This window comes from Platichthys flesus, chromosome 19 (genome assembly GCF_949316205.1).
Source record: "Platichthys flesus chromosome 19, fPlaFle2.1, whole genome shotgun sequence".
Taxonomy (NCBI): domain Eukaryota; kingdom Metazoa; phylum Chordata; class Actinopteri; order Pleuronectiformes; family Pleuronectidae; genus Platichthys; species Platichthys flesus.
Genome location: NC_084963.1, coordinates 7,247,208 through 7,274,463, shown reverse-complemented (window position 1 = coordinate 7,274,463; position 27,256 = coordinate 7,247,208). Strand labels below are relative to the sequence as shown.

At 42.8% G+C, this 27,256-nt stretch overlaps 1 protein-coding gene across 3 annotated transcripts in view; it reads right to left on the bottom strand.

The window, feature by feature from the left end:
• Positions 1-4,902: 4,902 nt before the first annotated feature.
• strbp (spermatid perinuclear RNA binding protein) overlaps positions 4,903-27,256 on the bottom strand; it is a gene marked incomplete in the record, with an annotated part of 76,120 nt that continues 53,766 nt past the window's right edge. The window contains 16 exon segments of one of the 3 annotated variants that reach the window (XM_062412837.1): positions 4,903-10,154; positions 13,382-13,435; positions 13,951-14,080; positions 14,501-14,641; positions 15,131-15,265; positions 15,432-15,584; positions 16,807-17,015; positions 17,641-17,724; positions 18,613-18,718; positions 19,571-19,668; positions 20,461-20,572; positions 20,683-20,778; positions 21,499-21,614; positions 24,435-24,723; positions 25,867-26,044; positions 27,017-27,256. In XM_062412837.1, coding sequence (XP_062268821.1) covers positions 10,060-10,154; positions 13,382-13,435; positions 13,951-14,080; positions 14,501-14,641; positions 15,131-15,265; positions 15,432-15,584; positions 16,807-17,015; positions 17,641-17,724; positions 18,613-18,718; positions 19,571-19,668; positions 20,461-20,572; positions 20,683-20,778; positions 21,499-21,614; positions 24,435-24,723; positions 25,867-26,044; positions 27,017-27,256 — 2,236 coding nt within the window. 3 annotated transcript variants of the gene reach the window in all.

The window sequence follows — 27,256 nt, the reverse complement described above, 5'->3', positions numbered from 1 at the left end:
CCATCTCCGCTTCTTTCTTTCTCATTTATTAAATATAACTTTAAAAATATCGGATTTTTCGGACAATTTCTTCTTCTATCTCTTTTATAATCATCTTGATGTTGGTTAAACAAAAGAATTCTGACGTCACCTTGGGAACTGGAAACCTGTGATAAGTTCCATCAAGTCTTCATAAAATACTTTTATTTTACATGAAACGCTTACTTTGATATTTTTTAGATGAATCCAAAGTTCTCAAATGGTATTAAAACATCTGTTGTGACACAAGAACGTTTCCCTCATAATGTGAAGGAGTTGAAGTCAAGAACTTTCTGAATAAAAAGATGCTAATTCACACGTTTTGAGGTTTGATATTCAGCCCTCATTATTTTAATCAAATCCATCAGCAGCAGAAAGAGGGGAACTTGCAAATCAGTGTGAAAACAATGAGAGGGAATAAAGGACTTGACAGGTTTTTATAGATTCCTCATCATTTGAGAACAAAAACATTTATCATTTGTCTCTCTTGTTAAGTGATGATGGATAGATAGATAGATAGAGAGAGAGAGAGAGAGAGAGATATTATAGATAGATGGAGTAAATGGGTCTTGTGAAGACTTAGACGAGGTACTGTTTGTGTGTTTGAAGCTTTATCCGTCACCAGAGTTCAAAGCACCCTCTATATATAAATGTATAAAGACATAAATGTTTTCTCATTTTCTCTCCAGCTCCTTTGTGAGGTCTTGTGATGAGGAGCTGAGGAGGAGGAGGAGATGAAGGAGACGCAGGCTGTTGTTCTAATGAGACTTCTCTGTAAGTCCCCTCTCAGGAACATGTCTCTGAACATCTGAGGAAGTTCTGAACATGAAAACAAACCTGTCTTCTCTCTGCTAATTACGTCCTGTGAACACAGCGTCTACCTCTCAGCCTCTTGAAGGGACTGTGTCCCCCGGAGCTGTGAGGACATCTCTGTGTGGCTTGTATGTCCTCTGGCTGCAGCTCCATCGCTCATCATGTCCCTCAGAGAACGTCCCCTCCTGACATCTGGCTCCGTTATCTGAGTCAGATCCCAGCTATTCTCTGCCCGGGCCTCAGTGCATCAAACTGAGCAGGAGGTCTTCTTACACGTATATATATATATATAATGTGAAGTGTTTATACCTCAATGAAGGGGGGGGGGGGGGGGGCTGGGGGTCTTGGCTCTGCCTCGGGCCTCTGCAGCTGCAGATTGCAGAGCAGCAGGCAGGGCGAGGTGGAAACCTGCTACCTGCAGCGGCCGCAGGAACTGAGCGTCAGCATTATGCAATATCAGTTTGACACCTTACCCCCCCCCCCCCCCTCCTTCTGTCATGCATTACTGAGCTATAAATAAAAGCAACAGGCGGTAACACAGTCAAACGCAACAGTGGAATGCTGAGGGGACGGACATCTTCAGTTGCTGCTCTGTCGGGAGTGATTTGTGATCTGAGTGTGTGTGTGTGAGTGCGTGTGTGTGTGTGTGTGAGTGCGCGTGTGTGTGTGTGTGTGTGTGTGTGTGTGTGTGTGTGTGTGTGTGTGTGTGTGTGTGTGCGTGTGTGTGAAGCCATTTGAACCCTAGAGCCTCCTAACAACCTCCTGAACTCCCTGTCACCTGCATGTAAGAATACACACTGACCTTGTGTTGCTTCGGCAAACGGCAGGTTTGACGAGTTTATCACCGGGTTAGAAAAAGCATTGATGACATACAGTTATTAAATATCTATTTTAAGATTGAGAATTTATTAATTTATTTGCAGACTCACACGTACACTCACCATATGAATATTAAAGATTTACACAATGTAACGCTGACAATTCTTCTCTGGTTGTTTTCATAATTGATAGTTTGGGTTTTTGGTTAATCCAGTGGGAACCGTCTTCTGAGGGTCACAGAATGATTCCAGAAATCAAAAACAATTTGAAAGTTAGGCTCAAAATAAAACCAGGACAGTAATCCTCCGGCCGCTGATGTCCTTTGTCCCCTCATGACTCCTGAGATGATTACAGCAGATTAGTGACAGCCTCAGTTTGCAGCAGCATCGGAAACATGTGCAGGTATTTTCTGTGAACTCGCTCAAACCAACATCCTTTGGGTTTTAGGGGTTGAATGTGTTTCACATGTTTATTTTGTTTGGGAATCCCTCGATTCCTCTTCAGCTTGTTTATTGTTTATTTATTGTTCATTTGTTTTATCTATAAAAAGTGAGCAAATATAAATATTGTGTCACAATCTCCCATAGAAAACGCTGATCCCTTCAATGAAAGGATTTATTATTTTGTCTCATCAGCAGTTTATTATCAGAGGGATTTCAAACGTTTATAAAGGAGATGTCTCTTTAAGTGGACGTTAACAAGCTGTGACGAATTTCATCCATTTCTATCTCCAGTGGTCACTGCGGAGCCAGAAAGTTTGGCCGCCACCTCCACTATCGTTTTAAGCGACTTAGTGAATCGTGTCGTCTATTAACAGGCCCTAATGTCCTGCGTCAGGAGGGACCAAACCAGTCCTGTGAAATTAATCTGAGTTGTTATCGTATCAGTGTTGAAACATAATCGGGGCCAATCCAGGAAGTTGTCCCCAGTCCAAGGTCGCTCATCGAGGCACAGTGAATGAATGTGGACAACGCAGACGCCTCTGGTGTCGCGTTTCTTATTGGTTTTCCAGATTAGCGTGAACATAACTCCGAGAGCGTGAGAGGAGGCCCACGGCCAAGCTTAATCATCCGACTGGGATCAAACCAGTTCTGCTTCAGTTAAACAGAGAATGATTCCATGTGAAAGCTCTTCTAATTTCTAAAGACAGAATGAGAAGTTTGAGACGGTTGCTTTGTTGTAGTTAGAGGTTTTCTCACATTGATGGAGGACAACACTAACACACATTATATCCAGATCTCTACAATGGCTTTGTTTGTGTCACTTTTTAGGAAAATTATACCATGAAAACAAAGAAATGTTCACAATCTGCTGATATCTGACAAGCAGGGATTACTTTGTCAGGATAACTGTCGTCGTCTGGAGAGTTTAATCCTCGTCCTCTTTCCAACAAAAAGAACATTCTCCCTCCAGTTGTTCTTCCCCGGAAAAAACACCCACAGTCGCACAAACAGCGTCTCGTGGCTTCCCCGGGATGATTGGCGGCGGTGGCTGTGCGCTGACAGCTGGAGATGTCACCGGATCCTCGGACTGAGTCGTCAGCAGTGCCGCTCCGAAGATGACTGACAGCTCAAGTTGCTGAACCGAACCCTTTCCGGGAAACTCCTCTTCCACAAACCTGATAATTATGGGCCCTAACCTGGACTCTCTGATTATCTTCTGACATGAAGATACAAGTATTATCACCTCTGAGTGTCAGAATGTGGCCTTAACCATGTGGGCAGGTTCCCATTGGGACGGTAATAACATTTGAATACAAAAATAAACCCAAAATATTGTGCTCAGGATGACATTTAGGAGCGTGTCTCCCGAATCAAACAGTTCACTGATCAGGCCCAAGTGAAGTCAATGTAACATTTGTGTATAGGTGTTGTGTTTTTTTTTTTTTTTGGTATGTCTAATGAAGATGATTTAGCATTCATTTAATAAATATAAATTCCTAATGCATTCCACATTTGCATGCAAATATACCATTAAACTATTTTTCAGCCTGGTGTCTGGAGGTTAGTTAGTTTTCTTCTCAGATGCATCCAACGAACTTTAATCCGTTTTTGTGATTGTGCATTTGTTGTGAGTCTTCAGGGACATTTTGTAACTTTTTTGTTGATCTTTTCTTGGACTTGTTAAAAAAAACTTAGAGGCCTTGTTGTTCTACTTGTGTTGACTTTTTGCATTCGTCTCCAAGTTGTTTGCAACTTCCTGTTTGTCTCTGGTGTCAATGGCCTCACTTCCTGTCTTTGTCTGGTTTTCCCGCCCTTCCTGATCACCTGAGTGTCTCTTCACCTGTGTCTCTTTGTCCAGTTTGTTCCAGCATCTTTTCATAGTTTGCTCCTCCACCACCTCCACTGGGTGAGTGTGACACCATCATCTTCATCGTATCTCATCATCATGTGGACATTTAAATCCCATGTGTGATTTAATCTTGTTATATGTCTCTGTTTAGTCTTTATCTATTTATCTTAAAACAGTGCTAGTCCGCTAACTAAACATGTATAAACATGTTAGCATTTAGCTAGAAGCATAGCTTTGTATAGCCAGCTGCTAGCATAGACTATTGAAAGCATATAGCTGTCCAGTTAATATGTTTTGTTCTTTCTCTTTTAAATGGTCAAACTTAGTTTATTTAATTTAAGCAAATGTTACAGGCTAAGATGTTGATTGGTAAAGGGTGTTCCTAAGCTTAGCCTACTGCTAGCATCCATCTGTTGATGTAGTCTTGTTTATATGCATTTGCTCTGTCTTTTTACATTCTGAAACTTTGTGTTTATTTCTAGCAAATGTTAGCATGCTAACCACACTCCATTAATATATTGACAGTGATATATGTTAGCTCCAAGCATAGCTTTCAAAAGCATAGCCTGCTACTAGCATAAAGCTGTCTTTTAAATATACAAACTGTCTTTGATCTACATTATGACAACATTTTTCTTTATTCATTTATTGGTGAAGATTCTTCTGTTCTTTTTTTCTCTGTATCTTCTAAAACATTTTATACAACATATTTTAATGTTTTTGATATGTCCAAATTCTTAAATCATATATTTGCGGACATTTGCCCAATTTTACAACTTTTTCACATTGTGCTAATACTTTTTTTTATTTTTTGAAGCTTGTCTTGTAGCGTTATATTGAAATAAAGTAAACACCAGGTTATAAATATATTTGATAATCGTCAAATGTTCAAACGCTTCCTCAGTTTCACTTTTCAGAGATGATGGGAAAAAATACGTCCCTCCAGAGATTCAGCACTTTCTCAATTTTATTTTCATTTCATCAAGCAGAATATGTCGAGAACAGTGACGCCCAGAGATCGTCTCCGCTGTGAATGTTGCTACCAATTAAAATGATCAATACAGTGACTTCAAATAATCCCACATTCATTGTCATCGGTCTCTTTTGAAACACTCACTGTTTACATGTCAACATTTACTCTGATCAAATAGATTCTGAGGACAGATATAACTTTATTATTTCATAGGCAGCATCATGAAAAAGTCTCTTTTAATCCCCTTTTGTCAAAAATAAAATAAATTGATAAAAATAATATTTACAGGAACGACTTGTCACTCATAAAACGCTACCGTTGTCAAAGCATCATAAATAAAAATTTAAAAAGGGGAAAGAAATATTAAATCGTAAAAGGGCTGATGCGCCCAAAACAACTCACACACATACACACACACACAAGTAGTTCAAAAGATATATAGATGCGTGTGTGTGTAAATATATGTATGTATGTATCCATATATATATTCTGTATATGCTTCTCTACAAAAAGTAAGTTTACTCTTTCTATGAGTAAATACATTCTACTCTACAATCACTTCAACAGTACAGCGTACATTCTCAACCAAAATGATGCATTGATCGTTTATCAGGAGGAAATTGGACTTAAACAATCAGGTGACCAGGAAGTATGCAACAGCATGCTCAGTGTGACTGTGTGTGTGTGTGAAATATCTCCCCTTCCCCAGGAGTTTATGAGCAGGTCGGACACACACACCCATTTTCCTCAGCTCAACCCGACTCTCACATGCACACACCCAGAGAAAACGATCTGCTCAGCAGTTAGTCTGGTTAACTTTGCCTCAGCAGTTGAAATGTGATCCAGGATCTATTTCTGCTGCTCTGCAGAGCTCAGTTGAACTCGTTTGTGTCTCTCAGGCTCTTTGTGAAACTCCTCTCTCTCTGATCTCTGCGCTAATACAAGAACGAGCAAGTTTCCCTTCAGGAGCTGCTGTGTTTTGATATTTTTTTCACCCACCTGACATTTTGCAGCTGTCTAGACGGTGAAGATCAGACCCCGCACTGAATAGAGTTTCTCTTCTGCGGCTGCCGAGAAGTTCAGATTTTATGTCACAAAGGCTTTAGAGGCGTCGGTGTCTGGATAAATCCGTCTTAAAGAGCGAACCTAACCCCATTTCCCAAAAGCATCTCTGCATCAATTTCCTTCTTGACCTTTGACCTGGCAGCGTAGATAAAGAGGAGCCTTTGGGAAACGGAGCTTACGAGGTCTCCTAATAGAAAGTCCAAAAACCTGACGTCGCCTGGCAGCAAAAACACTTCATACTCGATCTAATGAACAAACCGCAGCATCTAAACATGCAAAGCCTCCGTGTTTGGTGCTGAAAAACAACGTCCTCTGATGATTGAACTCTTCCCTCGTAACATATCTGCTGTTCTTCCAGAAAAGCAAACTAAAAAGTGAAACCTATTTTGTACAGTGCTACAGACAGCCCATCGTAAAGCACCAAGACAATAAATGGAGATATGGGGGTGTGTTTTCAGACATGGCTCAAATCCTAGAGTACAAACGAGGCCTAACCACATGTATGACTGACCACATACAGTACAATCATAAGTGTTATATACAAAGCAGAGAATTTCATGCTGTCTTAATGTGCTGGGACCGAATGGGGAGATATTTACATATATGATTACATGTGTGCTCGGACGTGTGTGGCCATTTGCATATACATGTGTCAGGTAGCCCTGAGAAGGATGTGTGGGTGCGCTGGTCGTGTTTGTTTTGTGCTTCTTGGGTTACAGGTGTAAGTTGTTGTTGTTGTTGAACGCCCACAGACAGGCAGTGTTAGTAAAACTGTAGCTGCAGGGGAGAGGGATGCAAGGGTTGTTGACAATGGCTGCCACGGTTAGAGACATTTCTAGGGATCGCTGGAGCAGGAACAAAATCCGTCAGAAAGCTCAGGTCCAGCACAAACACCCATTAGTCTCTAGAAAATCTATCCACGCCAAGCCTGCCACAGGGCCATTCTTCAGGAAAACATGTCACTCTGAGGAGTTTCAAAGTAAAGGATGCCTGGTTTTCATCTTATACAGTACGGGAAAGGTACTAGGAATGGCACCCAGTAGACCAACAGTCCCCTTATATTCATATCTAGGAATTTTAGAAAGTGAAAATCCTACTGGATACGCTTTAAAATTTAACGGGTTCTTCTTGGTCGATGTCCCGTCCTAGTGTCAATTAATTTGAAAATCTGTTCAGCACATTTTTGTAAAACCAACCAACCAAAAGACGGGGCCAAAAATCGAACCTCCTTTTTCTGAGATACAATCTGGACCTCTGCCTAACAAGATGAAATGATCAGTCAGCTGTGGATCAGCGTGTAAAGTCCCACCAGATGCCTTCTGCCTCTTTTAGACCGACTGTGTCTCCCTGGGCTCTGCCACGATTCCTCTGAGAGCAGTTGTCCAGCCAACAGACCAAGAGGACAGGGTCAGTAGCCCGGGTGACTGTGTCTGTTCCGTCTGAGGGGAAATGAAAAGGTTGCTCACCGAGGTATGCGCCTGCCTTATTAATGTGGGCCATCTGGAGAGAGGGAGAGTCTGTTTCAACACAGCAGAGCTCCAAGTTATTCACCTGTGTGTGAATTCCACAAGAGGATGAAAAGTCTCAGTAAAGCAGCGTCAGATTCTTGTTGGAGAGTTTTTGGAAATGAGACGTCTACACGTGCGCTGAGATCTGCTGGAAAGCTGCAGGGAAAAGCTGAGAATAATCAAAACTGTGTTCTGCAAAGATCCATAGACGGTAAAACTGTCAGGGAAGGTGTTTTAATAAGAAGTATTTTAATGCTTAAGCAATTTAAAGCTGCTAATTTACTCTGGTATATTCAAACCTGGTGCATTTCCACACTGTATGTAAACAAAGATAAGCAAATAAAATGCTGTATCTATTAAGTTTTTATTTGCAGCAGTGGTGTAGCAGCTTTGGTGCAATTACATTTCTGAGATGGATTAATGGCTGTGTATAATGAATTTTCTGAAACTCTCTCTCTTCCATATGTCCCTCTGCAGAAACCAGGACAGTGACAGGGAGCTGAGGTCAGTGGGAAAAGAAGATGAAAAAACCTGACATAAATGACATTAAGAGGCTTCAAATCTTCAAATGACTCAACCTCGGCCTCAAATACAAAGTCAGTATCAACATTTTTCTTTTGCAAGACATTTTTTATCACGGAATCTGGTCTTGCTTCCTCACATGTGGTGACTGGTGTTTTTAAATAGTTCCATTTAAAAAGCACAGTAAAGGCTCTGAAAACACATTTTTTACAATCAGCTTCCTTTTATAAATAATGGGGTCTCATGAAAATGACAATAAGCTCCACTGAAGCTGGGGCTGTTTCTGCATCTGTGTTTGTTCTTTGCTTTTCTGACTAAATTGACATAAGAGGAGTTGAGTTGTTAAAACAGTGATGTAACAACAGGGGAACCAATCAGGAGTTGCCAATGCTGATCAACGAGGCACAGAACAAGCCTAACTGAAATGGATGAACTGAATCTAAAACTACTTATAACTATGACTAAACTTTGACTTTGTTTCTTATTCGTATGAGTTTAATGTCATAGACCTATACTCTGATTATTTGATGGAGCTTAAGGCTTTTGAAGGAGCTTCTGGTAAGTTTTCTTATGTCTAGGTATCTTTTCCACAGATGGTCACAGGCAGCCGTGGTCTTCTTTGCACAGGTGTTGTGGCAAAGGCATCACGTGGTAAAACACTAATATAAGCTTCAAAACATTTATTTAGTTGATGTCAACAACTGCTGAAATGTGTCCACCCCCATAAATCCACTGGAAAATGCTACAGGAGAAATCAGTTTGGGCAAAAAATCAAGACAGGAGCATGTGAATCCAATTCAATGTCCTGCTCTTTAAAATCTTAGCCGGGCTTTACATTTAGTTTGCCAGTAGTTTGTGTGGTGTCCTTCCCACTGTGTTAACTTGGCCTTTTTGTGTTTCTGCCACCAGCAGCATCACTTCATAGTGTCGACGGGCCAGAGGAGGATGCAGGGAGGAGGGTGTGAATGTGTTTGCAGCAGGGAGGAGCTTTGAGCGGTGTCATAGAGCTGTGCTTTGAGTCCCTAAGGCCAGTGTGTCGATGGGCGGATCCGTTCATGTTAGAAGGGAGGAGCACGTACATCAGAGTATACACATATTACACACGTACAATAACAGCAGTGTTCCCTGCCAGCAGTGAGACTATAGAAAATGTGCTTTCCGACATGTGAAGTGTTTTTGTGTGGATCAGGTTATGAGTGTGTGAGCACTTCCTTATCCAGCCCATGTAAACAAACCTCGGGCATCGGAGAGCGTGCTCAGAAAGACATCAAAGAGAGGAAAAGTGAAGCAAAGAAAGAAGGAAGCATTATAATTCTAACAGCACAGGGTTAATAGGAATACCAAAGATAATATTGCATCTTCTAGAACTAGCCTCAATTGCTCAGTGTATATAAAATTGGAAGAAAGCTATACTGTGATATTAGTTAGATTTCACTTTATAATTCTAAAATAATTTATACCAACAATAGTTATATTTTGAGTATTTACATAAATACATCATCGTATAGTAATATTATCATCAACACATCATAATAGAAACATACACCATACATATGTGTATATAGTAACGTTATAGCCACACGTACACACACATACAATGAATATACAATCAAAATGAACTATTGCAATGCTGTGTTGGGTTAAAACTCCATCAAACATTCACATCTTCTCAAGTAAGTTGAGCTCAAAGAGACGAGTTCAGATGTATTGCTATAAGAAAGACAGAGGTTCAGCCAAAGCCTCGCACAGTCACAGCTGAACGTTTTCCGTAAAATCCGAGTATTGCTTATTGGAAAGTCGCCCTCCTCCTCCGACGAGACCATCTGGATGGAGAGGGGAGAAAATGGGACAGAGGCGCTTCGAGCCTCTGGGTTGGTGGGTTGGACAGTTCTGCTGAAAAGTTTTATTTCCCCCCAGTGGACTGGTCAAACAAAAACTGTTAAGCATCCGTGAGTCCGTTAGCCGGGGTCAGAAAGGCAGCCCCCCCACAGGGACAGAAAAACAGGTGGGCGTGTGAGAGTGACAAGAGAATCCCAAAACCTGCCTCCTCTAGAATTCAGAGAAGAGATCCTGGGGGCCCAGGTGGATGATAAATGGAGCGAGGGTCCGTGGCTGGTAGAAGGGGTTGTCAATGAAAAGTCCCCCTGCAGACAGATGAAGGAAGGACAGAGAGAGAATGGGAGTAATTTATGATTAAATCAGACTCTTATAAAGTTCTTTGTTAAAAACAATGTGTTTAATGGGTTAAAGAGATTTTTCTTTTGGGATAAGATTACTTCAAGTTAGCATAAAGACTGTCGGTGCTAACAGGAAGCCTGGTTCTGATTGATACATCTACTGCTGCCCTTCATGCTGTCAGTTTTCAGGGTGAACTAATCAAACCAAAAATGAGTTGTTAGAATATTTATTCAGGTATTTAGGCAGTGGTTGTAGGATGCTAAGAAACAAGCATGTGAAGAGTGAAAATGGGATCAGAAACAGATTAATCAGATTGGGAGGTAAATCCTCTCTGTGGGGCTTTGGCTCTGTGTGAGGTAAGAATCAAATCAAACCAAAGTATGAAAGGAAAAGAATACACACACTAACAGATGAAATTATCTATCATGGAAGATTGAAGTAAAGCTTTTCTGATAAAAACCAACCATTGGACAAGATACAGGGTCCTCTCAACCAATGGCTGCACCTCATGGCCGTAAACATGCAGACGTCCTCAGGGTTTATCTCTCGCTGGTTGATGACCAAGATGTGGAGAAGGGCCGGTTTAACTAGCTAGACAGGTACTGACCTTTGACCTTCATCTCTATTTAGTTTATCCACCTTCCTCATTTTGTAAATTATCAATTTGTAAAATTTTACCTGAAACATGTGGTCATGCTTGTCATATTCATCTAGGGCTGTTTTGAGAAAAAGCTTCAGTGACTCAATTGATTCTTACAAATGTGATAATGAATCATGAAAAATATAAAATGTTAATTAAGAGGGAGTCTATGTAGAAGGAAATACTTTTGTCTTTTATTTTGGAGCCCTTGTAAATCAGATTAAATTCAGCCTGAATATTACACTGCTGATGACAAAAGGCTGCACGCTCTATATAAGCCATCTGTATGTGCTGTAGGTGGTGGCTGTGGGAAAGCTGCCAAACACTAATCCACATCAGGTAATGAGATCGTGCCGCTGAATGCAAGACGCAGGATCTAACAAGAGCTTTCTAAATTCATCCTTTGTCTTCTCCTCCTCGTCTGACTGTAAGCGGGTCAGAGGGATGCAAGTAGAGATGCCGGGGAAAGTGGAAAGCTTCAAATCCAATCGATGGATATACGAGGCTGGAATATTAAAGCTTGATGTTGAAACGTTAGTTGAGATCCCTACAGTTTGTAGTTATTAAAGAGTGCTTAAAAGATCCTTCTGCTGAACGCTTTTAAATCAGATATACACCAGGCAAGTCTTACTTTGTAGGAGATAAACTTTATTCATTTTTCAACATAATTTATTTTCTCCTGTACATCCTTCGCACAGCTCACATTGTTTCTTTTTACAGAAAATGTGTGTCTTGCTTGTCTTAAATTGCAAAAGCTATCCTCGTCCGAGCAAAGAATAAGCAAAATAACAAAAGGTCCATATAGATATATAATTTAGACTCAGGGAATGAGGTAACAATTCACAGTACAAATCCTTCAAGTTTCTTTAAGAAACTTAAACCTGCAGTATTTAAAAGTTTTTGGAAACGGTATGAAAAAGAAACGCAACAAAAAGCAAAAACATAAAAGCGGTTTTACAAATCTCCAGCTCAAGTCCTTAAACCTCTCCCCTCCACAGATATTGTAGAAAAATACAAACGGAAAGAGTTTCCCTTCTAGAAAAAGGTGCGTTTGGTTTGCATGTCTCCTGAAAGGCTAAAAGAAGTGGTAGTGGGGGTAGGGGTAGGCGGGAACTTTCATGACAGGCAACAGAAGCATTCTCTTGGGCAAACCTGGAGGGGAGACACGAGAAGAGCACAGCTCTGCATGAGTCCAGGGCAACAAATCACCAAGTGTTTTGTGTGCTCACAAAACAACAGGCATCCCCAACTGGGTGTTTTAGTAGTGTGAGGACAGGCAGGAAGGCTTGTAGTCAGCTGTTAGTCAGCGGTTAGAAGAACCGAGTAGGAGACAGATTCAGGGTTAAAGAGAAGAAAGCAGGTTGTGAGGCTAATTTCAGTTTATTAGAAGACCCTAACCCTGGCATCATATTTTAGTTTATTTCATTTTTTTCTTGATCAATTGCTCTGGTGACGTTTAAGTCTTTTCTTTGGCTGTTCATGAAGAAATCTACTGACTTCCCTTTTACATTTTTAGATGTCATGGCCACTGAGTATTGGCCAATTCTGAGTATTTCTCCAAGTTTGGCCTTCACAATAATAACATGTGAAGTGTGTTGACAGTGAAGGAAACACGGTAAACGGATGCAGAGTTCCATGAACACTTGAACTGAGGTGCGCTTCATGTTCGGGACTGCTGGGTCCTCCGGGAGCAACTTAACGCCTGCCTGAGGCCTCAGACCAGTTCCTCCCAGCACATAAGAGCCTTTCACAGTCTGAGCTGCAGGGTGGACAGAGGGGCCTCAGCAATGCTACATGTGTACACACACCACACAAGGCCCAGTCTGTTGAGGTCAATATGACTAATGTTCAGGAGAGATGTATTCAGTGGATTTTGCACCAATAGCTACGTTGTTAAAGGTCATGGACAAGTGCAGAGTTAAGTCATTAATGTCTGTGTGTGGGAGAGAGAGGGAGAGAGAGGGAGGACATTGAAACCCTTTAGCAGCATCACCATCATGACAGGAACAGAGTAGAGTGCCGGAGCTGCCCCCCCAGCCCGTCTTAAATAACAGTGTGAGAAGTGAGGAACTCACACTATGTCTCCTGATAGTCTGAGCAGAAATGAATCTGCAGCAGAACAGTGGGTGTCTGGGTTAATTTATGGTCTGTGTGCGTAGGTGTGTGTTTGCGTTTCATCATAACAGCCTTCAATTTCTGGGTATTTTGACAGTGGCAGATCCATTAGAGACGAGGGTTTGAGAGGCAACGGGCAGTGTGAGAAACAACCAGTGAGCGGACGAGGCGTACACACTAATTAGTTTGAAGCAACAAAGAGCAATGGGTCAAACTTGGTTAATTATGAGTGAAAATCAGAGCCAAACCCTCGAAATATGGAGAAATTGCAGCAAAGAGGCAGTCGGCGGTACACACTCACTGAAGAGTGATATAGTTTTGTTAGCAGTTGTGGTAGATTGAGGGGAAACTGTGGTTCAGAGAGGGGAGAAGGTACGAGAAGCTTGAAGATGGAGGATGGATGAGGAGTGGACTGGAAAACAAACATGGAGCACATACCGTATGCAGGAGCAGCTGCTGCAGCAGGGCTGTAGCCATATGGCGTCCCGAAGCCTGTTGAGGAGGAGGAGATTACAGGGGCCAGTTTAGTTGTGCACTTGTTAAATTCTTGACTGCTCCTTTCGACACAGAGTTCAGATGAGTGTTACGGCCTGTCTAGATTCTAGAGTATAAGCTACACTCCTTCATAACATGAATCTAAGTCATATTGGTGGATGTTTGGCACTAACTGAGATCTTAATATCACAAAAACTCCAACATAATCACTGGATAGTTTTGCTGCATGATTTTCTGATAACCCAGTTTATCATTGAGTACTCCAGCTACCATCCTGCACTGCAGGACGGTCACCGGTGATATTTCCCATACGACTACAGGGGAAAAAGATGCCTATTTTATAAAGCAGAAAAGGTCAATGCCGTGAAGCTCTGAGTAAAGGAAAACGCCATGTAACGATTTCTTTCTTGACTCGTATCACATGTTTTCACCAAGTTCCATGATAATCCGTCCAGTAGTTTTTGTATTATCGTGCTCTTAACACACTTGTTGGTGGAGGTTACTGTCCCTACCTTGCGTCATGTATCCAGGTGCAGCTGCACTGACGAAGGGGCCTCTCGCAAGTGCTGCTCTTCCTCTTCCTCTGGCGACCTGAGCTGCTACTGCTGAGGCCGCTGCTGCCGCCGCCAGGGCTCCTTTAGTCTGAGCACACACACATTTTACACCACACGTGAGTTTGCTTCAAACATTGAAATGTAAAGATTTATTTAATATTTACATACACAGATATCTGGATGAAGGGGCCAAAGCCACTGCAAAACCACACACACTAGTTTAAGACCCTGTTCTAATGCAATCACAGGCCTCATTGTTCACGAGTCTGTTAGAACACAAGCTCAGTAACTAAATAAGATCACTGTCCAGCCCTGATCTGATTAGACACTTGTTAAACTCAGTGTTATTGATTACGGCCAGCAAAACAAATTGGACCAATGGTCTTGTGGCTCTGAAGTGTTAGTGTTTTTTGTCAAGCTGCACTGACTTGAGCCTTGAGAGGAAATCTAAAACTGGTGGCTGTTGTTTCATGTAAACGCACATTCCTCTCTGTTTGTGGCTCCTTACCTGAGGCAGTATCTTCTTCTTCTTGATTGCAGCTGCGTTGGGACCAGAGAAGAGTTTTTCCAGGGCGGCTAGAGCAGCACTAGCCTTTGCTACCTTTTTGTTGGGGCCTGCCCCGCGAAACTTCTGCCCGTCCACCTCCACCTGAAGATGTTAACACACAGAAAGTGAAACAGAAAGCTAGTCTGGAGCCGTATGATAGTTCTACCACAGCGGTTTTTCTTATCTAGTTCGAGTTGTAGTGGCTTCTGCTCGTGGTTTTTATTGTGGTGTTTATCAGTCATCAGCCAGTGAGTCTGGCTGAACAGGACAGCTTGTTTAGCAATGCCCTTCTGTCAGGCAGGCCAGCTAATCAATCAGCAGAGCGATGGAGCAGCCAGGCGTGTCTGAAAACAGCACACCCCACGGAGAAGAGTCCTGCTCCCGGAACCAAGTTGACTGATTGACTCTGCAGGCGATCAGCCTGTTAGTGTGTGGCCTTGACTCTGCCTCTGTATATGTCGCTGGCTACAGTGCACATTGATGTGTACTCGTGAAATGATTTTATACCTTTTACCTGTTTTTATACTTAAATAATACGGCTCAGCACTTTCTCTTTTTATGTGTGCATGCATCAGAATATGAAACTCTCACCTCCATAATGAAACGTTTGTCATGGCTGCCTCCACTTTCAGAGATGAGCTCATATTTGAGGCCTCGTCTCTTCTCGTTCAGCTCCATGACGGGGTTCTTCCCACTTGCTGTCAGTATGGGACCCTGAGTTCGCACCTAGGGGGTGAGGATGAAGGGATTTAATGTGAAACCATCTCACTTCTAACTTAAATAGATCTGTCTTTACTTGAGGACAGTAAATATTAGATATAGCATTTTTGGGCCCTTCAAAATAGTAGAAGTGATTTGCTTTAATTACTTCAGTACGTTTCTTATTCCCCACCTCCAGTGTGTTGGAGCTGTCCGAGGTGTGAGTTGGGTTATTGCTCGTATGCGAGGACGTGTCGCTCTTCCCTTCACCGTCCGACTTCTCATCCGAACTCATGGGGTCCAGGTCTGAGTCGAAACCTGTCGGGTAGCCCATCGCCTGGAGAACCTGGGGAGAAGAGACAATCTGGTTGAGACCAAGATCAATGATGAAGCCTTGACACTAGAATCACAAACAGCCTCAAGTTTGACTGTTGACTGCACCTGTCATTCAAATCCTGAACCTGTGCCCACTTGTGATCGGACCTTGCTCTGTCTGTTATTTAAATGGTGTCAGTTTGAAAAGGACAGATTGAGAGACAGGAGCCAGGAAGTCTCACTGAATCACTGCGTGGCTTTATAATGAAACCTGATGTTCCTCGTTTGAAAAAACAAACTCGAGATGTGGCGGTCAGTGTTAATGATGTGTCCATTGCCACATATAACTCGATGAGGACTGTAATTTGTGTTTGGTGTTAATTTGTGTTTGGGGTCATTGTGAAACTGTAGCTTGTCAAAGCACGTTTGAGTAGGCGGTCGTTCAGCAGGGCCATGTGTGTCCCAGACCATCTCTGAAAGTCTGAGTGATCAGATTTCAAGTGCCTCGTCAAAGTATCTTGGGAGTGTTCCTGCCAGGTTACATGGCAATGATCAGGTTTCTGAGGATGGATGTTAACAGGGAGTTTGAGTGTGATGGAATTAATTTACTGCTGTTATCACAGAAATATCCCTGGGCAGTTAGTAAACAAACCGAAACCTATCAGTTCTCTATTTTCAAATCAAACTCTTCCAGAAGCATCATTTACGCAGCTCACTTCTTATAGTGACCTATCCGAGCCAGAAGAACAGCAGAGACATTCAGAGCGATGGAGCAGGAAGAGGAGAAAAGCAGAGGAACAAGTTTTTGACCCAAATAGGAGATTGTGTTACAGCTGCTGAACCGGCAGAGAAAGAGAGATCAAAAGGTGACAACATGGGAAAAAGAAGTGAGCGAGAAGGGGAATGGAAAAGGGGGGAGATGGAGCCTTTTATGGGAATGGAGTGGATAGCGGATTATCCCAGCTCTGTGCTCTGGACAGCCTCTTTGTTCACAACCACTTTGGGATTACATGGATTCGCCCACCTCCATCCATCCTCACGCATACACACACACCAGTAGGCATAATCATAGATGCACACAGGTCCGTCCGATGCTGAAGCTAAGGAAATCCTTCAGGTAGCCAAATAGGAATCCTCTCTTTATTAGTGGCTCTTTTGTGATTTCAGAGGATGAAATTCATTAGATGTACTAGTTGATTATTGAGATCCTGTTGGTTGAGCACGGATATCTTCTGATTCTGTTTTGTTCTCACCTTGACAGCGACGTGGAGCTTGGCCGTCTTCTTGGACGATCCAGATGCTTCGTAGACGGTTCCATCCAGATCCACAGACATGGTGAAGACCGGAGCGTGAACCGGGCCCGACTGAGACAGCAGGCGATACTGAAGCCCCGGCCGGATCTGGTTCAGCCGCATCAGAGCGTTCATTGGCTGGTTGGAGTCGATGGCTTTGCTGTCCAAGACTAATGCGGAGAAAAATGAAGGGTTGCAGTAAAAAGCAGAGCAGACAAGGGTTGAGTGAATAAGGCTTTACTGGGGGTGTATCAATTATCCAGCTGTAGTGGGACAAACTGGGGCCATTTCAGAGATGGTGTTTGCAATAAATCCCATTTAGCAGGATATTAGGACTGTTTTCATGATGAATAAAGGTGCCGGTTTATTTAACTTTCTCTTTCAATCATGTTCCTCCCGTTTGTCAATATCTAAAAATGCCTATCTGCTTCCATTAGTCGTGGTTCATCTTCTCCTTGTATGAAGAAAGAGCTGGAGATGATTGGGTGGCCTACTAAAACACAACCAATCAATAATATTGAGCTGCCTCCTAGGAACTGAAGGAGAGTGGAGAACCAGACAGGGGTGGGGGCACACAGAATGGAGACAACTGAAGTGCGGTGCTGCTGTGTACTTGAGTCTCAATACAAAAAATAAAGACAATCCAACACTAAATGTAACTTGTATGAGACGGTATGTATTGTCATATCTACTTTATTTCCAGTTTTAAAACCGATTGAGTCCAATGGGCAATCATTTAAATGCTGTTTGAAGAAACAATCAGATAATGACTTTCACTTTGCCTCCTTTTCGTACCTTTCCTCAGATTCCTCTTCATCTTCTTAATGAGGTCCTTGTCGTCCATAAGTCCATCCTCGTATGGCCTCTTCAGACCCAAGCCTGAGAGAGAGAGACACTAAGTGTCACTAATCAATCACTTGCTACATGAGGATGTTTATAGGAACGCACACAAAGGCTCTTGTGTGTGACAGAAATGCATGGGTGGGGCATAACATTGCAGAAAACAAACCATACAAGAGCACGAGTGTAAAGATGGAGACAAACAGGAGGCAGAGCAGCAAACAGAAGAGGAAGACATGTAAGCTCCTTTCCTACACGCAGCCTAATCTTTAAATGCTTTGGCGACTTTCCATGTCGGTGTCTGGGGAACCTAAAGGCCTGAGACGGGTTGTTTGTCTCCATGAAAGTCACTTTGAAAATTTGCCAACTCCTGAGTCTTTCTCGACTGCGAACTGAGACAAAAAACATCCCATCGTAAAAACACAGTCCCTTGACTCAGTTGTTTGGTCCATGTCCCATCTGCTTAGGTGGGGTTTACTATTGCAGCCAGCCACCAGGGGGTGATAAGGAAGCTTTGGCTTCACTTTTTGGGAGAAAATCAAACAGCTTAACATCAAACAACCTCTCTCATCTTTGGAGGGGTCACTTATTGAAGCTGCTGTCAGTCGTGTGTAGATACCACTTCATCTGTCCACAGAGGTCATGTGTCAAAACAGTGGATAGGCCTTCATCTGACCCTGATACTGTTATTGAACCCAGGTGCGTTCTATCCAGACTCCCCTGAGTAAGGTTGATGATTAGTCTGTCTGATCCTTTCTCAGATGATTAGTGGGGAGAGAGTGGAAGATGGATTCATAGAGGCCTGAAAGCCTGAAGAGACTGATAATCAGGAGAATGAAAGACAGACATGGAGGATGAAATGGATAAAAGACAGAGATAAGGTAAAGACGAGGGATAAGGATGATGCAGGTGAACAAAAGTACAAACCTTCTTTATCAGACCAGGGGTATTTCTGTGATGGTTTATTTGAGGGGAGAGGCTCCATCTCCAACACCTTGTAGATCTGTCCGAACGCCATAAGTCTGAGAGCATGCTGTCGAAACCAAAAACACAGGATAAGAGAGTCATTTGATATTTAACCTCCATGAAGGCAACATGGAAGACACAGATTTGATTAAATAATATTTATCTTTAAACACTTGATGTTCACGCCCCAACAAATCCAAGATATTAAGAGTTGCTGTTTTGGAATTTTTCCCCACGTAAATACCGCTAACACCAGCAGACACACTAACCAGCATGTCCCAGTGTTAACTCATCATTGTCGGTCGACTGTACGCGTTCATAATCTGCACGACCAATCAGAGATGAGCAGCATGACTCCGCACATATAAATCCATTAGGGAGGCGGAGTGTCTGACACATTCTTGAGGCTCTGTGTAGCTCATTGACGGAACGGCTCCCTCTCTCCTATCCGCACTTGTATCTGCAACAATTATCCCTATTGACATTCCAGCGCCGCCCGGGCTGCCTTCAAAGGAAATGGACGGCGGGATTCACTAAGCTGTGCGGCTCAGCGGCTGCCCTGCTCAGTCGAGTGTGTGTGTGTGTGTGTGTGTGTGTGTGAGGAAGGTCACGACAGCGCACACAGAAAGGTGCGTTCATGCAAATTCTGTCCTCAGGGTGTCAGAGATGGATTTATGGTTGGTGGTGGCAGTAGTTTCCCACACCAATCATTAAAATGCATCACCACGCAATTGCTTCTGGAGAGACACAATGCCACTCACACCAGCATATGTGTGTTTGCGAGCATGCAGATAGCAGTGATGGGCTCTGTGGTAACAGGCGGGTTCCTCACTGATTCCCACACACTGACAGCTCAGGGCAAGTACAGCTGGGTGATAACAACTGTGTATTTAACCTGTGTGTGTGTGTGTGTGTGTACCTGTGCTCTGAAGGTAATGGCTCCGGCCTGCTGGTCGGTCATGTTGGCGAGTGTGTTCGTTGGCTCTTTCTCACATGGGTCGTGCAAACCTGGACCACCTGGGGGGACAGCAACTTTTAATTGGGCTTCACAGTCATGACACAAGTGACAGAAAGGGTCATCTTCATCATCATCATCATCATTATCATCAATGGCAGCAGGAACAGTATAATATCAAAATCGGCTTTTGAGCTTTTCAAACCAGTCACTTCAAATGAAATTGGTAAAAATCCTGAACTTTAAATTTGTATCTTAAATCTCTTTCCAGTATTGGACAGATTTTTGTACCTGTAAATTAAATGTGATGTATATATATTTTTTTCTCTCAATATTCATGTACGCTGTTTTGTTCTCTCATGGATACACATTGTGAATAATTAATTTTGGAGACATTTGGAGAAAAAAAAAACAATGCCATAAAAATGTCTGCAGTGTGGCGAAAGGATTAAATCAAATCACAATGTATTATTGATGCATGGGTCATTCAGATAATCTCAGTGAAATATTCTGCCGACATGGGAATCCTAAAGCAAAAATGTAACTTTTTGGAATCATATTGTTTTGCATAACTTTGTCTTTCTTGCTGAATATTTAGTACAAGAATTCTTCTGCGGTCATAATTAAGATGCTCTCTTAATGATCACCTCTGTCAGACAGCTGCTCTCTGCTCGGTCATTAATACAAATTTTCCTCTCTACAGAAATATCTCAAAAATGTGGCAAGAGGCAGAATCTCCATGTATCTGCTCCTCTGCCCAGATTGGACCTGCTCCTCTGCCCTGGTATTCAGCCGTGGCAGGAATTTGCATGAAAACCCAGCTGTACAGTATATTGATGGGCTCCATCTCGTACCTGGTAGCAGAATGCCTGAGGCCAGACACTCCATGACTCGGCGCAGGGCTTCTCCCGCTCCGAGAGGTCTGTTGCAGGTGGCAATCGCCTTCTCGCAGATGAGCTCTAATGGCTGCAGGAGCACACGCACACACAGATGAATGTGCAACATGCAAAGAAAACAGGGCTTAACACTTTGTTTTCATGGATTAACACTCCAGGTAATTACAGTGAAGCTCTCACCCATCCTTTTAGAGGTTCCCAGACAGGGTGTCTATTGCACATGTCTCTAAGTATCCTGAGAACAATTACGCAGGACTTGAGTCCGTTCACTCGAGCCTGAGAGAGAGAGATGGAGGGTTGGAGAGAGGAGAAGCAGGAGAGGCAGAGGGAGGCAAGAAGGAGGGTTAAACAGAAAGAGGGAGGAAGGGAGAGATTGAGCGCAGAAGAAGTAGCATTTGTGCAAACACATAAATAACAGCCTGCTTTGAAATCATAATGAAATGATCGTATCTGTCTGAAACTCTCCACAGAGAGAATATTCTGAATTATTTCCAAATATATATATTTCTGAGATTTGCCTCTAAACGTGTACAATGCTTTAGTAAGTCAAGTGAGTGGGGGAGACAGATGGGGAAGGGTATGGGAGGGGAATCAAGGGGAAGCACTGACATACTGTACAGAGCAGGCAGGTTCACATAATAGCCAAAAAGAAAAACAAGTATCAACCATTGCTTTTGTAGCCTAATGATACGTATGTGTTTTGTGTGATGTTTAATTTTTCCAATTCTTAATGTCTAACAAGATCTAATCAAATCGAATGATGATGATGTAAAATATAACGTTAATCAAACTACCAAACTTGCATTTAATCTTAACATAAATGTAAAATTAAAAATTCATGATGATAATTGTGTGCATCTGTTCTTGATTAAAGTGAGTGGGCTTATTAAAGCACCAGAGTATCACTGCAGCTGATGGTGAGTGTTTTCCCTTTGGCTGAATCGTCAGGCTACAATAAGCATCGGGCAGGAAGACAGGAAGTGAGCGGGTGCCGACCTGGAACCACTTGGCGTGTCGCAGCGCGGCCAGGGCCAACAGACATCTGTGTCTATCCAGCACCTCCCCCTCCTCCTCCTCCTCAGCCTCCACTCTGTGCGCAGCAGCACCCAACACTGCCACAAAACAATAACAACCCGGTAGAGAGAACGTGAAACACACACACGTCAGGTCTGAGTGTGTGTGTTTGAAGTTGTGCGCGTGTGCAGGTGTGCAAACACACACGGGGGGGCCGTTGTGCGTGTGCACACGTACACACACACATGCATGGATATTTTGGTACATACAAGGTGCTTTTCATGCCACAAAGTTGTTCCTCTCCTCTACGGTTCACAGATCTGCGATGAATGCTCGTAAAAAAAAAAAAAACGCACACGGTGTCGTTTTCAACACAACGATCAGTCTTGTGTGTGTTAACTGCATCGCGTGTTGACACACAGTAACACAGGATGCACTGCTTCTTCTACACAAGCATGTGTTGAACGTTACACACGCTGTTCAACGGTGATTGAGTAATTTACATCCATCGTTCGCTGGCAAATCGGTGAAGAGGAGCCACCGGGGGTCACGAGAGAAGAGGCAACTTTGTGGGATGGAAAGCCCCCCCCACAGACATACACCAAACAAATACCTAAGGAGTGATTGATTTACTGTGTGTGGGCGTCATCAAGACACATCCAGTCTTTTCACGGCAGCCCAGCAAGGTAAATCAATCTCGCCTTTATGTATTTGAAGAGGATTGTATTTATTTTGATCCAGTCTGCACCAGGCAGGAGTCAAAATAGGAGTTTTGTTGTTGTGTTTTTTTTTTCTCATAATGTGCACTTGATTTCACAGGCTTGTAAAGAAATGGTGCAGAGAAAAGCAATTCAACGCCCTGTCCGGGCAAACACAGAATCAAGTGCTCCTGAAGGGAAACTGAAATAAAACAAAGGAACACAAATAATCTTGAGATGGTTTGACCCAGTCCGAGGCAAACGCAACACAGGAGGAATCAAGGCAGGGTTTAGTCGGAGTTGGTAAAAGAGGAGCATTCGTATACTTTTATATCAAAGCATTTGATTCATGTCGCCCGACACACCAGAATATATCGAATTCCTTCAGCTCAAAGCCTGGGATGTGCAGGGCGAGCTGAGTCAGATGATGCTGTGTATGATGAGTGTGGTTACATGGGGTTTTAAAGGAGTGTTTATTATGCGTGGGGGCCAACCGGGCGGAGGGGTGAACTAAAACAAACTAGGTAAATATTTTCCTCATCAATCTCCCGCTAAAAGAAAATCCCTCCCTCGAGTTATTGGTTTGGAAATGTCAAACGTGTTGTAACGCAAGCGAGAGAAATCCATCTGACATTATCACTGAACTCTTCTGGCCGTTACGGCAGCGTCGCTTTCTCTCCGGCACGAGGACGTGTGTTTCTGTATCGAGGTGAATCTCAGGCTCGTGGATCACTTCAGTCTGACTCCTCTCAGTAGCCCTCCCACTGTTCTCTCTATCGCTGAGTCAGAACTCGGCTTTAATCATTATCTCCTTCTGTGTCACTGCAGTCGTCTTCTCCCTCAGTCGACGTTAATACAAAACTAAAGGAACTGAACTGTTGGGTGTCCTCTGATTTACAGTCACAGCGCCCTCCTCCCAAGAGACCACAAAAATCCAGAATGTAATCTGTGGCCATAGATAAAAACCACTGACTGATTAAAACTGTTTAAAAGTGATATAGAGATGATTATTAAATCAGAAAGCGATGTTAAATCATCTAACAGAATTCAAATATCCAGAGCCGGCTGAGACATTCTGCACACATGGGAATCCCACAGCAATTATTTACACTTAACCAGTGTCTTTCAAGGATATTTTATATCTCTACTATGTTGATAGCAACGTTCTAACACACGCAGGATCAGTTTTTAAAAAAGAGATCCGGTTTCATCACGAACATACGGAGAAGCTTCGCAGATATTTGTCTCTATTATCTTAAACATCCAGAGGCAGCGATGCAAGAAGCAGACACAAACAAAATGGAGAGTGGTGTGGAGCGAGAACTTGCTCTAAGCTGAAGTCTAAGAAGGCTGAGACATGGGTTATCTATTGTTTTAGTGAGATTTCATAATATCTATCAACAGAAGCTCGCTTGGTGAAGTAACCCTAAAAATGAACCATTGCTTAGCTCTGGGGCCTCATTTATAACCAGTGCGTATGGCCACTTCTCACTGGTCCGAACATCGATACCGTAAAGCTGAATCAGGTTTAAACCTGCCTGAAACTCCTGTAGTCTGAGCCCAGAGTATTACATGCTGCCTTTTTAAGAGATAACCCTATTAGACAAACTGCCCCACACCCCCTGACCTCCAGCGATGCCTGATGAAATCTCAGACATCTAGTGTGACAGCTATCTTCATCCGTCAGGTACAAAATACGACTGTGTGTGTGTGTGTCCTCTCCTGAGTGTGTGTGATTTCCTCCGTGTGAGGAGAGAAAATACGAGCGGTCTCCTCGGTGGTGCCGTGGCACGTGGCGTGATGTACGGCTAACCTTCGAGCTGTCTCTCATCTCTCATGGAGACCTGAGTGTCTAGTTGGACGGGAGCCACGGGATGGATGGCCGGCTCGCTACTGCTCGGTTATTGATTTCCCTGACCTGCTGGCCTTGCTTCCCCGTCCTACTGCCCACAACCAATTACAACCAGTTCCTGTTACCCATGAAAAGGGACGGGAGGCTTGGGGACAGACGATTGTTACTAGACTGAACAGTTCCTGTGTGTTCGGCTCTGGTTTGTGTCCTGCAGCTGTCGCGTCTTGTTTCAGAACAAGTAAATAGGGTCAAACCTCTTGTTAAGTGAAATAAAAACATTGGAGCTCTACACAATCAAATATACATGTGCAATACAAAATTCATCTGTCTGTGTGTTTCAGTGTGTTTTCCTGACTGGAGGTTCCTACCTTGCCCGTTCTTCTCATGCTCTTCCGCTTCCTCCTTTACTTCCTCCTTTGCTTCCTCCTGCACTTCTTCTCCATCCTCCCCGTTCTCCACTGCCTCTTCCTGCTCCTGCTCCTCCTCCTCCTCCTCCTCTTCCTGCTCCTCCTCTTCCTCCTCCTCATCCTCATCCTCCCTCATGGTCGGTGAGGTGAGAGTAACCTTCAGCGTGAGTTTGGGTTCTGTCGTGGTTTGTACCAAGATGGCTGCCTCAGGCGAGGAGCTTGTGACTTCATATTTCTCTTCTGTCACTTTCTGTCATGTGTCAAACAGACATAAGTGGATGATGAAGGTCACAACGTGGCACCGATTGAAAAGAAGAAGTAAATCGATATCTGCTGAGATATCACTCATTCGACATTATTTAAGGATGAAAATAAAACTGCCTTGGTGATTCTGTTTCACTGTTGAATTCTAAATGGGTCTGTTTCTGGCCAAAGGATGTTATTGATATTCTGAGCTAAAATAACAATCTTTAAATGGGAGGAGCATCAGAATCTTACTTTGAATTGAACAATCAGTGCAATCTCATGAGATAACTTGCAATAAGTACAAGTGGGGCTGTTTTTGCGGTTGTCAAAATACTTGCCAGTTGATTGCATTTGTGTGTATTCACTTGTGTTATTTCATTGTTTTACACTCAGCATCGAAGTGAGGCCAATCTGGTCATCAAAATACATAACTTGTTTTAAACTTGGGTTAAAGTTTAGGATAGAGGATATGTTAGCTTAAGAATGAGGGAAAAAGTTGAATTAAGTTTAATCTTGTGTATTAGAAATGAATAAATACAGGATTTATAAGCCAGAGCACATAAAAAAACCATTTAAACCATCTTGCATGTTTGTAGCTGCACTTAGTGTGGCCTCTCTGTAGGTGTCAGTGTGTTTTGTATTGTGTGTGTGTGTGAGAGCGAATGTAAGGAGCTCCACTTCTGTGCCATGACTTGTTAATGAGGAAACATGACACTGACGTAGTGACAAGAGTATTAATCACACATGACTCATACAAACACCTCTCGACTTCTCACTTGCAGATATTGCTGCCCACTTATGCCAACACTCACGACTCACCTCTTTACACTTACACATGAACTTATACACACACACACACACACACAAACACACATACACACACACACACGCACACGCACACACGCACACGTCCAGAGCTGTGGGAGTTAGCAAACTCAAGCAGAGACACTCATAAAATGTGGAAGCTTATCCAAATAGCTTCAATTCTGACACTGGAGAGGATTATGTGATAAAAATAGTACTTTTAGGATATAATTTGTCAGACTGTGATGTAACTGCAGGGCTAAGATGTTAGTGTTAGTGTGTATGTGTAGGTCTGTGTGTTGTTGTATTGTTGTGTGTGTGTGTGTGTGTGTGTGTCTCTTACTTCGATCTGTGTGGGTAAATGGTGACAGACAGTGTCCAGCAATGTCTGTGTGGGTTTTTCTTTGCACATGAGCACCAGCTCCAGGTCCATGTCGCCTTTAACCAGGAGGCCTTTGGCCACGAGGCCGATCCTCATTACGCCACACAGCACGCCGCCGCTGCTGCTGGGCTCCCTGTTGCTAAAGGGGAAGAAAGGACATATACAGTTAAATGTATGGAGGAAAAACTTTAATTTGAGCCTTTTTACATTCATATATATGCCTGGATCTAGGAGATTTATAAAAAAAGTATAAAAAACTAAAAAGAAAACGACCTTGTTAATGTAATAAAATCACCAATACTTCACAATTAATCATAATTTAATTTTGTGACACATCTAATCAATCAGATTACACTGCAGGCGTGATGCCCAAAAATATCTCAATTTGCCCAACATAATAGCATAACTCCATTTAAAACCAACATCATTCTACTGTTCTACTTATTCTACTTATGTTTGGTAAGTAGCTCCGTTAAAGATGAAAATATAAGGTGCCAGCTTCGCAAAACAAGATCTGACAAGGCAATTAAAGGCTCTAATGAGATGTAGTGAACACTTAATAAAAAGATTCATGGAGGTCGCTGACCGTGGCGACTCTGCCCAGAGATTGTCAAGTAGTGAAGTGAATTTCCTCAAGAGCAAAACATGCTTTTGGTGCCAGGAACTGAGGCGTTTGAGCAGAACTGTCTATACACGTAATGCAATAAAAAACTATTTATTAGCACATGTTAGCACTAAAAGAGAAAATCACTTAATCTGTATAATGATCGACAAACAATTAATTTCCAACAAAAATAAAAGCTATTTAATTTTACAGTTTTTCTTGCTGGTCTAAAATGACTCGAAGTTCTTTTTACACCAGAGATAACTGCTTGTGAGCCATGCACAGCTCTACCAAAAGTGAGAATGTGTTTGGCTAAAATCAGCTGTGAGTAGCATCATCATCACTACCCTCTGACATCAGACACCTCGTCAAAGTGAAGCAGCTCCAGCCATCGAATCAGAAAACAAGAGGATGTCTCCTTCTGTGTCAAATCGGGTTTTTGGATTTAATAGACTAAATAATGAATCTATAGAATGTAAAAAATATAAAGTGTTACTTCTACTTTACCTGCAGCTGTTACTGGATTCCACTGTTTCCTCGCTGGGCTCTTCTCGAGGGTCGTCCTCCACTGTGCTGTTTGCTGGTTGGCTGTCGACGTCACTTCTGCTCTTATCCAGCCAATCGGAGACATGTTTGAGGGCACACTCCACAGTGGACACCAGCGTCTGAACTGCCTCCAGCTCTTGAGAGGACGGGTAGATGGTGGAGTGTTTTGCCATGACATGGCGGTCATCGTTACTGAAGGAC